Genomic DNA, 13,005 nt, shown 5'->3' with positions numbered 1-13,005 from the left:
GTCTCTATGCAAAAAGAAATTATGTTAGAGGTTGGAACTGAATCAGGAAGGTGAGGCCCTAACGGATTCTTCGGATTATAGGTCTTGGAGGTAAATACACTCGGTTTGAGTGTTCCTTTAAACCTATATTGATCCCATATGGTTGGAGTATTCTAGCAAAATAGAATGACCCTAACTGATCACCTTATGATTTTACTTAGTGAGAGTGACCTAACATACCCATTGTGTGGCGTGTCTTGTTATGTACTCCTTGTTGGATCCAGTGGCCTCAGAATAATTAAGAAGGAGGGGTTGAATTAATTATGAACGTGTCTTGACTAATTAAAAATTTATCCTTCTTAATATTACTAGATTCAATTAGGTTTTACTACTAAGTTATGAGAAAGTAAAGAACAGAAACAATAACTTAGACAAAAGTAAAGTGGAAAAAAAGTGCATAGCGGAAAAGTAAAGAGTGTAGGAAAGAAGAAAGCAAACACAAGATTTATACTAGTTCGGTCACAACCCGTGCCTACGTCCAGTCCCCAGGCAACCCACGGTTCTTGAGATTTCCAATAACCTTGTAAAATCCTTTACAAGCAAAGAGGCACAGAGGATGTACCCTCCCTTGTTCTCTTTGAACAACCAAGTAGATGTACCCTATACTTGAAGCGAACTACAAAGGATGTACCCTCCCTTGTGTTCACTATTACAACCAAGAAGCTACTCGTTTCTTACACAGAATTCTCAAACAGTTAGTTCTTTGAATTTAGTGTTTGGGCAAAGAATTCTCAGACGATTAGTTCTTTGAATTCTTTGTTTGGGAAATCAAAAAAATTGTCAGACAGTTAGTTCTTTGAATTCTTTTGTCAAGAGGGAGAAAGAAAGAGTCAAAAGAATTCTCAGACGGTTAGTTCTTTGAATTCTTTTGGGAAGAGGGAGAAGGAATGAATCAAAAGAATAGCACAAGTTTTTTGACTAATGAACTTTTCTTGACAAAGAAAGTATTGAACAAAAAACTCTTAGAAAGATGTTGAGAAATGAATCAGAAAGTTCTCTCTTTTTGAATGAAAGGAATCTGTTTTTGGATGAAAGGAATTTGTTTTTAAAATTCGTGTCATGGTCACATATTTATAGTCATTTGATGACTCTAGTTAAAGTTTGTGACTCTTGGCAAATTCTTTAAAACTAGTCACTTTAAAAGTTGTGACTCTTTTGAAAACTAGTCACTTTAAAAGTTGTGACTCTTTTTGAAAACTAGTCACTTTAAAAGTTGTGACTCTTAAAAAAACTTCAGAAACTAGTCACTTTAAGAATTGTGACTTTTGATAATTTATTTTTCAAAATAAGTCACTGGTAATCGATTACCATCATAGTGTAATCGATTACACATCAACAGATGTGACTCTTCATGTTTAAATTTAAAAATCAAAACATTTAGAAACAATGGTAATCCATTAAATATATTGTGTAATCGATTACACAAGTTTAAAAATGTTTTATCACAAGTTGTGACTCTTGAAATTTGAAATCTCAACGTTCAAAAACATTGGTAATCGATTACATGCTCATGGTAATCGATTATTGCTTTGTAAATCAGTTTGAAAAGAATGTTGGTTACTGGTAATCGATTATTGCCTTCTGGTAATTGATTACCAGAGAGTAAAACTCTTGGTAAAAGATTTTTCTTTGAAAAATTCTCTTGAACAAAATTGTGCTATTCAATCTTTTTTTAAAAAAAATCTTTTTATAATTATCTCGATGTTTTTCTTGAAGTTCTTGCATATCTTGAGTCTTCTCTTGAATCTTTACTTGAATCTTGATTCTTCACTTGAATTTTCACTATTCACTTGACTCTTGATTGAACAATTTTTTGATTCTTAAAACTTGTTTTGACTCTTGATTCTTGACTTGAGTCTTTGGCATCATCAAAATAAACTTGTAAAGCTTTGCTTCCACACTCCTAAACATCCTGGTGTTGTTTTTCACTGACATGGTACCACATTGCATATAGGCTTGAGTCTTAGTATAATTGTTGCATAATGCTTGTGAATTGTTTACTATGAAATCACGAGTGTCATAACGTCTTGAGTCGAGTGTTTGATTCATGTGTAATATGAATGGTGATTGAAAAATTACTTTAAATGATAAAGTGGTGAAGTGATGTGGATTGTATTAAGTTGAACTGTGTTATAAATATTTGTATAATGTATTTTGTTTATGTCTTTGTTTATCCGTATTTTATTTAGAAATGTGATAACTCACTCCTAGTGTGTGTTTGTGTTTGGACTGATTTTCATTTTGTTTCATGTGAGCCAACCTATGATGATGATCGTGCTAAAGATGGAGAGGTTTAGCCTTTCTCAGGGAAATGCTCTAATAGATGTGACATTGGGGCATGAGGCTTTTATTTCATATGTTATAATTCCATGATGTTTTATGATTTTCGTTGTTAATTGAATTCTTTTTCATAAACTTGGTTGGCCATGTTTTGAGCCGAGACAATTCAATTTTCTTATTTGGGTTAGTTTTATTTTGATACTTGAGAAGTGAATGTGAACATTTTACTCTTTTGAAATACTTTTATTTAAATGTGTTTTAAAATTTTTAATTAGTTACGCTTTTACATTTTGTTTATTACATATATATGTGCGGGATAGAGGGTGTCACGAATGAGAATTCAAATCGTACCCCACAGATGGTGCCAATGTTGTGTTAGTGATCTGAGGAGATAACCAAACACGAGTTCTAGCGGCGAATAGTGATGGTTTGAACGATGGTTCTTGGTGGTAATAAGCTTTGGAACTAAAAGAATCAAAGTCCTTTCACTATTGTAGATGTGTTAGTTAGGTTAGTTTCTTCATCCCACCCAAGTCCCTTATATACGTGTTAGCTTCAACCTCTTCTCTTGGGTTTGGATCATGACATATCCATTAGCGTTTGGGCCACACTAACGATTGGGCTCGACTTCCAACATGGTCACTTAGACCCATTTAGCCCAAGCCTTTTTTGTAAGAGTCCATCATAACATCTTTGTTTTGTTTGTCATAGAACTCCAATCCTATAAATCCTAAGTAGATAGATTTATAGTTCGTATTAAAATTAAAGAAAAAAATTAGGAGGAATTTGATTCTAACACTGTGATGTATCACTAAAATCAAACTTTATCAAGAAGGGTCACCCAAATGCATGACCAAGATTGACTACTTAATTGTGTCATATACGTGTACGCATAATAATTTTGCATAAGATGACAGAGGTTGACTCATTGTCCATATTTATGCTATAGGTGACATACCATTTGCTTTTAATCAACATACGTAGTGCTTGCATGTGCCAGTGTGACTAAAGCATGTTTGATTCAAGTCACACACTCTATCTTACATGTTGTGTACCTTTGTCTACAAAATAGTAACAAAATTGTAAGAGCTTATAAATATGTGCCAAGGACTCCATAAAATAATTTAAAATTTTACGTACGTGTAAAACCAGGTCCTATTTCCTGGAACCATCGTGGTCGTGGTCAAGGCAAGTGCATTGTAATATTCGCCGTATTTCATGCTCGAGGTAAGGTTGATGTTTTCAGCAAGGAATCATATTTTAATAAGAATAAAATATATTTTTTATTCTCATATAAAAAAGTTTAAAATGCATTCTTATAAAATTTTTAATAAATTTTTCGTGCTCGTAATATTGAAATATATTATTCTTTTGACTCAAAGTAAGGTTCAAATATTCAAATCTACCCGCATGACTTTTTTATATTGATTATGCATAACTAATTTAAATTTTACATTGATTGTATGCATAATCGATATAAAAAACATCATTTTTACATCAACTATATGTATAATCAACACAAAAAATCATTATTGTAGGTTCAAAATATTTACCTATCCGGACAAAAAAATAATGTTTCAATTTTGTGAGAACAAAAAATATACTAAAAATTTTGTAGAGATAAATTATAAATATTGATATTTATAAAGACGAAAAATATATTTAATCTTTTTAATAATTCTTTTAAAATTTACAATACTTAGGTGAAGTTTAGGACGTTATGTGGCATCAAAGAACAGTACAAGAATATTCAATAGTTTCATTTATACTTTAGTTGACATTACTGATTTATTTTATGAATAGATTAACTCCATATAATTGAAATAATCAATAATATAAAAGATATCAGATCCTTTACACTCAAAAGTAATTCATGATGTCTTTAATTAATTAGAATTATTATAAAAATAGTAATCTTATCACATATTAAAATTTACAATTGGAAGAGAATATAATTCTGTTTACGGTGTCGATGTGTTTTGAGTATAATAAATAATATATCAACGGCAGTTTAAACATTTGTTTATATTTTTATTTATTCACAAATAATTATATGCAATAAATTTGTTAATTTTTTTAATAATTATTCTAAAATTTATATTAATTAAAGATAATTTTTAATTGATTAACCATGTAATTTTTTTTACACATATATCCATGCCTGTAATGAAACTCTTCTAATTAAGTTCTTTAGAAGTATTACTACTTTAGTTAAACTTTTCATGTGTACCGAAAGTGTCTTGCAATGTCATTCAATCACAAATTATCGTTAATATAATTTTAAAAATAATTATCATAAAATTTAACAAATTTATCATACACAATGGATTGAAATTGGATGACAATATAAAATATATATTTTTCTCTTTTTCAAATAATTATTATAAATGTCAAGGAATTTATTATATATGTAAATATTTCATGTAAAACAACTTTTACACATGCATTTTAATTACTTATCATATTTTCAAAACATCCTTTTATATTATAAAAAATGTACAAGAAAACCCCTCGTTGTAATCATAAACTCTTAATTATAAATTATGGCCGGAAAATGATACTTTAGGTAAAATAAATGAATAAATTTATAGACATATGAAGGCATCAACATCTCATCCGATTTTTTTTAGCTTGGGTATCCCTAGACCAAGAGCCAAGGATTACGTCCTCGAGATATTAAGATTCATTTAAGGGATTGATCTTTCTCAATAAATGTTTTTTTGTATGCATGGATAAGGGATCGTGTTGTAAAAGTCACATTTATTGTGGACAACCCTTAGTCTGCCTTAGTTGCAACCTCTTTAGGGATTGCCTAAAGTGAATTCTTAAGTAGTTTAGTGGTTTAATCCCACATCGATTAATGATATGACTAAAATAATGTATATAAGTGAAAGGACAATCCTCATCTTACAAGTTGATTTTATAGAGTTAAGTTAGGTTGTTAATCCAAATTCTAAGAAATCAAACAATCTCTTCAAATAAAAAAAACTAAACAATCATTGTTTCAAAAAATAATTTTAAAAAATTTATTGTAGACATAATAAAATGATATTATTTATTTAAATACTTGATAGTGGAAAATACCTTACCAAAAAGCTGGATTTGTATCTATCTTATATCCATAACAAAAACAAATTTGGCGGGACTTTATGATGACCTAATCACACAAATAACCAGGTATATAATAATTTTGTTCATTCAATTTATAAGGAATTGCAGTGCCTTGTCCAGCTCTTGTACATACAAAGTCTTAATCAGTATCCACTCACAGAGAGAGCCAGCAAAATTAAACAAATATCTTGCCAACAATGTTACATTTCTTGCAAAGCATAGAATTCACCGCCACTCCCTAAATTCTTTTCTTTCTTCCTATTTTTCTGAGTCCAGCAGTATGTGGACAAAATCTTCTTCAATGAATGAAACATAAAGTAATGAGAAAATAATATAGTATTCCGAAATTAGGCTAATAAATTCACCTTGCTTCTCATTAATTGGAGAAAATTTCAGGGGCCTTGCCAGGATATCCGAATATGCTATTGCTAACACTCTATTGTGCTCCCATGGATTCATCACTACCCTTATCCTCAAGAGTTTTGTTTTAACAAACTTTACTCTATAAGTATCAGTGTGTGTCAAAGAAATAATAAATTTGGTGGATTTTTGTTCTGTTTGATCTCAATGTTCTCCCATAATTTGTTTTAATAAGATTACAAAATATAAATATGTTCCTTTATAGATTTCCTTATACTCTCTTGTCTTGGATAAGTTTTGTTCTAATACATCAAACCCTTATTGTATATAGTATCAAACCCTTATACCCACCAAAGTTAATAGGCATTTGACTTCTTCTGGTAGTAGCTTCTGCTTTTCACCATAATTGCATCATATATGACAAATATTTAGGCAAATTCTAAAACAATGCTATGCATTTAGTACTGTTGTTCAACGGGTCTAGGCAATGTACAGCGCAACATAAAATTTCTTCATACCTTTTCTTTTTGTGTCTAATTACTTGTTAAAAACTTGAAGAGCAAGTTTTTGAAGTCGATACATGATGACAACAGAAGCTGAGACTGAGAGGGTGGTGGTGATCCAGGATGCATCAAGAGATGTTAATTCAAATGCAATCCTAGGGGCCCTGGAATGGTTTTCTGTTAAAGCTGGAGATCAGCTTATAATTGTTGCTATCCTTGATTGGATGAGCAGTCCTAGTATGTTTTCTTTTCTTCCAAGAAAGCGTTGTAAGGATTCAGATTCAGTTACATTTTCTATTCTCCATGTTTAATCTGATAATAAAAAGAGAGGAACACAGAATGATATGAAATTAGATACTTAAAAGAAAATTCATAATTTGAATATTAAGCCGTTATACTTAATAATTGTAACTGATATTGCTAACTTTTTTTTTCCTCTTTAGTGGGTTACATGGTCAGAGTTGATTCCAGTTCAATGATTTCAACAAACAAGAAAATAATTGAAAAAAGGCTTACCAAAAAAAAGGAAGAATATCTTATGAACCAGAACATCCAGGAGATCTCCAACTACTGTAAATTGAATGAGGTTAGCACAGTTCACATGCTTAACAAAATAATTCTGAAATATTACAAAAGTAGCTAACACTTGACAGTTGACAGAGTTAGAAAAGGGGTTTGACAAGCTATAGGGCAGAAAAATTATACAGATTTCTAATGTGTTTGTATGATGAATATGTTTTATACATACACACTTGTAAATAATAATCTTGAAGATAAACTGAACAGACCTATACATAGTGTCTAAGAATGAAATGGTTTATGAAATTTTTCGTTGGAAATGATGTTTCACAGATTGGATTCCAATTAGAAGTGCTTGTAGGCTCTACTGCAGAGGTTGCTTCTAATGCTGCCAAGGAATTTCAAGCGACAAGGTTGATACTAGTTAGGTCCGTTTCTAACTTTAAATCTTTTTGCCTTGCTCTATAACATGCAAGTAAAACCGAACGACAATTAACTACTTAAGATGGAATTGCACATGTTGAGAAAACTAATACAAAATACCAAAAAAAATCCCACCTTAAGCAGAAAAAGATTATGTCTAGAACTATTAAATATAAGATCTTCCTAGTTGTTTTTTTAAATAATTTCAGAACTTGGAATTATGCAGATGAACTGGTAGAATCAAATCCAGGTGATAATGATACAACTAACACTCCCAATGTTAGAACATTTCAGATCATAATTTGACTTGCAACAGAAGTTGAAATGAGAAAAAAATGAAAATAAAATGAACACCAGAATTTTGTGGTTCTCCCAATATAAGTTACATCCTCAAGCAAGTGAAAGAAAGATCACCCTCGAAAGAATATAGTAATTACAACTACTCTCAACTTGTTAGGAGAGAACACTTATCATTCTCTCTATCAATTGGAGTAAAAACACCTTACAATTTCTCTCTAGAAACTATAAAGAAAAGATACACAAGATAAGAGAATGAATAAAATGGGATAATGCATAACATCAATCAAGCTGCCCTTATAAATATTTAGGCTTTAAAAGTGCTATTTGACTGCAAATTAAATTTGGCTAGAATCTTCCCCAGAAGGATAGTCATTCATTTGCTTCTTGGCCATCATTTGTTTAGCTATTAAGAATTGATTTTCCAACATTTCTCCCTCTTGAAGACTTTGATTAACCATGTCTTCACACACTTTCATCCTTGCTATTTGTAATCATGCAATTTGATGTTGTAAATTGAGGAAATAACATATTCAGATTGTTGATGTACTCTGTTATTATTGTAGATTCACTCCTTCAAAGAGTGTAAAGGCTTATTTTTAAGAATATCCTGTAGTTAAGTGATTTTACCTTGTAAAATTTGGTGAGAGCATCCCAATATAGGACTTAAGAATTAACTTTGACCACAGATTAAATGTGGCTAGAATCTGCCCAAGAAGGATAGTCATTCATTTGCTTAGTTCTCATCATTTATTTAGCTATTAACCATTGATTTTTCAACACCCAACTATAACCAACACGCATCAGTTCAAGTAGACGAGACTTGGATCCCTTAAGCATGTGGTCTTATGTTCTATCCTAGGATTAATGTGTATGTAAAAGAAAAACACTGTTGGGACTTGGGAGGGGTTCTAGTTTTAAGCCTGACTGTATCCCTAGAGATTAGCCTCTCTGACTCTCAAGTACTGGGTGCAGGAATACTGTGGGTGAAAAAATCTCAAGTATAGCCTCTTTCTTGAGAGGCAAGACTCTATGATCAATACTGTTTTTACCATTGTTCCATGCAATATATTATAAGGGGAAATCAAACTGAAGAATGCACAACTTCTCATTTAAAGGTCACTGTCAAGGAGAGTTAGTTTCTCCACCAAAAAATAGACACTAGCTTATGATATCAAATTATCCATAGACTACTTATGCAAGGTTATTTTTATACACTATGCTAAAACCATAGCCTTTTTGCCTTGGATGCAGACAAATTCACAAAGATATGAAGCATTTCGTGCGCAACCTCCCTTGTGGTATGTATAGGATAACAAGTGACAATTCAATTGAGAGGTTGAAAGATCCAAAATCAGCAGTCAGTACCAAAACATTTGCCCTCAGGCAAGAAAATGTAAGCTATAAAGAAATGTTTCCAGGAAGTGAAGAGGAGGAACGTTCTCTTCTGAGTAAGTACTTTTATCCCATAGCAACATTGTCTAAATACAAAAAAGTATACATAAATTAATATTTCTATAATGTCAGACAGGTTATATGTTCTCTCATTTATTGTCTCACGTACTGTCAACAAATTGGAAAGAATAACAAACCTCTTATAGCAATATCTGCAATACCGCACCTATAATGTCAAACTTTTATTTAGATAAAATGTAATAATGCATTTCCATTTTGGTGTTAACTGAAAAATTGACATGAGTACTCAAACCTTTGGAAAGGTCATGAAGATTCAATGATAACTTAGTCAGATTATGAAAATCCATGCCATTAACAAAAGAAATCCCGGTGTTCTATCATAGCCTATCTGTCAAACAGACTGCAAATAAATCTAGCAAGGAATAGTTAGCAATTTATGATGATTAAACAAATGATTAGTTAACAACATTCAAAGATGGTTCAATATATGTTAACACTGAATAGCTAGTCTTTTGGTCAATTAATCCTATCCACTTCCAATGCACAAACTTAAGTTTCACAATTTTTACACAAGAATCTTGCAAACAAAAACTATGGTGAAAGTTTATCAATATTGAGTTACAATACTTGTTGAGGTAATAACAACATGAAAAATCTTTGGCTACATTCGATGCTAAACAAAATAGCTAAGGAACCTCAATGAAATCTCCTTTAATTCAATAATAAGTGTTTCTACTTAAACACCTATATATTCCTTTTGATAATTAAGCAGTACAACTGAGATGACCAATGGTACATCACGCAGTGTCCAGGTCTTCATCTAGTGATCTGTTGACATCAACTGGAATTTCAAGTCAGTGGAGTACAGAGGTCTCCACTTCTAGTTTCGGAAGCTTGCGGTATGGTTGTCAATACCAAGAGGGAAAGTTTTATTCAAATAAAGAACAAGAAACAACAGGGAATCAATCACTGTTTCACATTTCGGAGAATGAAGAGACGAGCCAATTACAAGTAAATAAAAAAGAGCAGCATAGTAGAAATAATGAAACATCTCATATGGAGGAAGAATTTACAAATCCACTTTGTCTTGTGTGCAAAAATAGACGACCAAACATTGGATTGAAGAGAGATTTCAGTTATGCTGAGCTCCATACTGCTACACAAGGATTTTCTCCGAAGAACTTTCTGTCAGAAGGTGGATTTGGATCTGTCTACAAAGGACTGCTGAATGGAATGAAGATTGCTGTTAAGCAACATAAATATGCAAGCTTCCAAGGAGAGAAGGAATTTAAGTCTGAAGTGAATGTACTTAGCAAAGCAAGACATGAGAATGTGGTTGTGCTGCTAGGTTCATGCTCAGAAAAAAATAATAGGCTTCTTGTGTATGAATATGTCTGCAATGGCTCACTTGACCAACATCTATCAGGTAAGCAAACAGGCTTTAATTTAGTATTTAGTTTCTATTTATGTTTTTCTTAATACAGCTTGTAAGAGAGTAACTTTTGTTAAATTGATGTAGAACACTCTCGATCACCTCTTAGTTGGGAAGATAGGATCAATGTAGCTATTGGAGCTGCCAAAGGCTTACTATACTTGCACAAGAACAACATGATACACAGAGATGTGAGACCAAACAATATCCTTATAACACATGATTATCATCCATTGGTAATACATCCAGTCTTGAATCTACAGATATTTGCATGCATATGATGCTAATTAAAACATGGCATACAGGTTCAAATTTGCAAATTTCAATGATGCATCCAGGACTGCTTTGTAAGATATCAGTCCAGGCTATTAATGATGTTCATTTGTTGAATAATGATGGAACGTTTAAGAATTAATACATTATTAGCATTACTGTGTGTACTTGTGCAAAGGAGATAGAACAAAATAACATAATAGTCTGGGAGTACTCTATAAGCTCACTGTTACTTCCATAAAGAAGATGAAATTCATTTAGACTAACATTTTTCTTTCCTGATGAATTTATTAGCTGGGAGACTTTGGATTAGCAAGAAATCAAAATCAAGACTCGATACACTCAACGGAAGTTGTTGGAACTTTGGGGTATTTGGCTCCAGAATATGCAGAACTTGGCAAAGTGTCTACCAAAACAGATGTATATTCTTTTGGGGTGGTTCTACTGCAACTAATAACAGGAATGAGAACTACAGATAAAAGACTTGGAGGAAGAAGTCTTGTGGGATGGGTAACGATCTAAATACCATAAAATTTAACTTATCTCAATGCTTTACTATAACCTCAGCTCATCAAGGCATCAATATGATTCAAATCAATTTCATACCTTAGTTTTTTATGTTAGTGTCAAGTCAAGGATCAGCGTTACCAATACTTTAATTTGAGTTACTTTTGGAAAAAAATTTAATCTTTAAAGACTCTTAGGCAGAATTGGTAGTTCAATTATGATAACATAATTAATCTATATTATCGAATAATATAAGATTTAACTACAACATTCTGATATATAACATAATTAAATATCTTTATTAGTTTGTCTATAAAATTTCTTGCAGGCGAGGCCACTTTTAAGAGAGAGGAACTATCCAGATTTAATTGATGAAAGGATCATTAACTCTCATGATGTCCATCAACTATTTTGGATGGTTCGAATAGCAGAGAAATGTCTAAGCAGGGAGCCTCAGAGGAGACTAAATATGATTCAGGTAGGCTACATTTTTGGATGATTTCTTTTGGAGTATAGTTCACTGTATTTTAATGGAGAAGAATTTTAAAATAATAGAGAGCAGTTGATAATAAGTAACGTATTTATATAGAAAACAGACAAAGTTCGTGTTACTAGCATTTCTCAATTTAGAACCTTCCAGCAAACATTCTTATTAGGAAACATGCTATGAACATATTCAACCTCCACGTACTTCAGGAACTGTCTTTTTATTTATTTATTTTTATATAAGGTTTTAACAAGTGTTGGACATGTCTAATAATAAAGAGTGTTACAGAGGTACTAGATTATTATATGAAAAACAAGCAAGTATAGTTTTTCCTTACATTCATGGTCAACTTAATACATTGTATGACCAGATTCTAAGGTGATACTTTTTATTTTACTTTACTTCATCTTTTATTTCACTACAGGTTGTTGATGCTCTAACTGACATAGTGGAGGGCAGAACATGTGACATAATACTAAGGGATTACTCCCCTGCAAGATCAGATTCAACCTATAGTGCATCAGACTCTGATGAATCTGAAGACGAAATGCAGGAACCCTTGAGGTTTGAAAGCGAGTTACTAAGTCACAGTTCAGAATCCATAGAAAGTAACAACATAAGTCAGATGATGCACATGATTGTAAGACAGCCACCATCCCCTCCAATTCAGAGCATCTCTTCGTCTAGCTCAAGCTCATATAAGCTTCATTATGAGTCAACTAGTGATGGTGAAGCACACAATGAAGGGGAAATAGAAATATCAAATTCCAATTGGGGGTTACTCAATTCTTAGATGCTAGACCTAGTATATAGCTGAAATAAGGGAGAATATTTCAGTTTAGTTCCTTTAAATTAATAAAGTTTCCTCTAGTTAAAATGGTTATGTTGTGATAGAATATGGCTGCTCAGCTGAGATGAATTTATCTTATGGGATGAAATATAGTTATGAATGGATTTAGTTTCATCCTCGTGCAGCATAAAATGTTTTATCCTATCAGTAAACTCTATATGGTGTCAAATGTTAACGGTTTTTTCTTAAAAACAATTATCAGATTCTGAACAGATTTAAAAAGAGGAATGATACTGTGACATATGAACAGTAAACTATCCCCAACAGACACCCAAACATGTGTGATTTTTTTTACAAAACTATGTTTATCTCTCAAAGTAACCTAAAATAGTAACCTATCATCAACTAGTATGCTGTCATAGAAATTAAAAACACAATTTAAAAAAAAAAAAAACAAATCACATGTGATTACCCCTTAAAGTTTTTGATGATGTGGCAAGTCATTAGGTACCAAAAAATGAATCACACGGGATTGCCAGCATCTCTGCCACGTCATATGTTAATTGAC

General features: G+C 31.9%; 1 protein-coding gene across 1 annotated transcript; it reads left to right on the top strand.

Moving 5' to 3' along the window:
• The first annotated feature begins 5,923 nt into the window (after window positions 1-5,923).
• On the top strand, window positions 5,924-12,611 carry LOC114409431 (probable serine/threonine-protein kinase PBL26). Its single transcript, XM_028372894.1, has 9 exons — window positions 5,924-6,530; window positions 6,737-6,879; window positions 7,146-7,240; window positions 8,787-8,983; window positions 9,754-10,374; window positions 10,468-10,616; window positions 10,948-11,163; window positions 11,489-11,638; window positions 12,072-12,611. The coding sequence occupies exons 1-9, from the start codon at window positions 6,371-6,373 to the stop codon at window positions 12,438-12,440; spliced, it is 2,100 nt and encodes a 699-aa protein (XP_028228695.1). The 5' UTR covers window positions 5,924-6,370; the 3' UTR covers window positions 12,441-12,611.
• The last annotated feature ends 394 nt before the right edge of the window (window positions 12,612-13,005 follow it).

The sequence above is a fragment of the Glycine soja genome, chromosome 4 (assembly GCF_004193775.1).
Source record: "Glycine soja cultivar W05 chromosome 4, ASM419377v2, whole genome shotgun sequence".
Classification (NCBI taxonomy): Eukaryota; Viridiplantae; Streptophyta; class Magnoliopsida; order Fabales; family Fabaceae; genus Glycine; species Glycine soja.
Note: the sequence above shows the minus strand (reverse complement) of the source record. Positions and strands in the feature narration are given on the sequence as shown.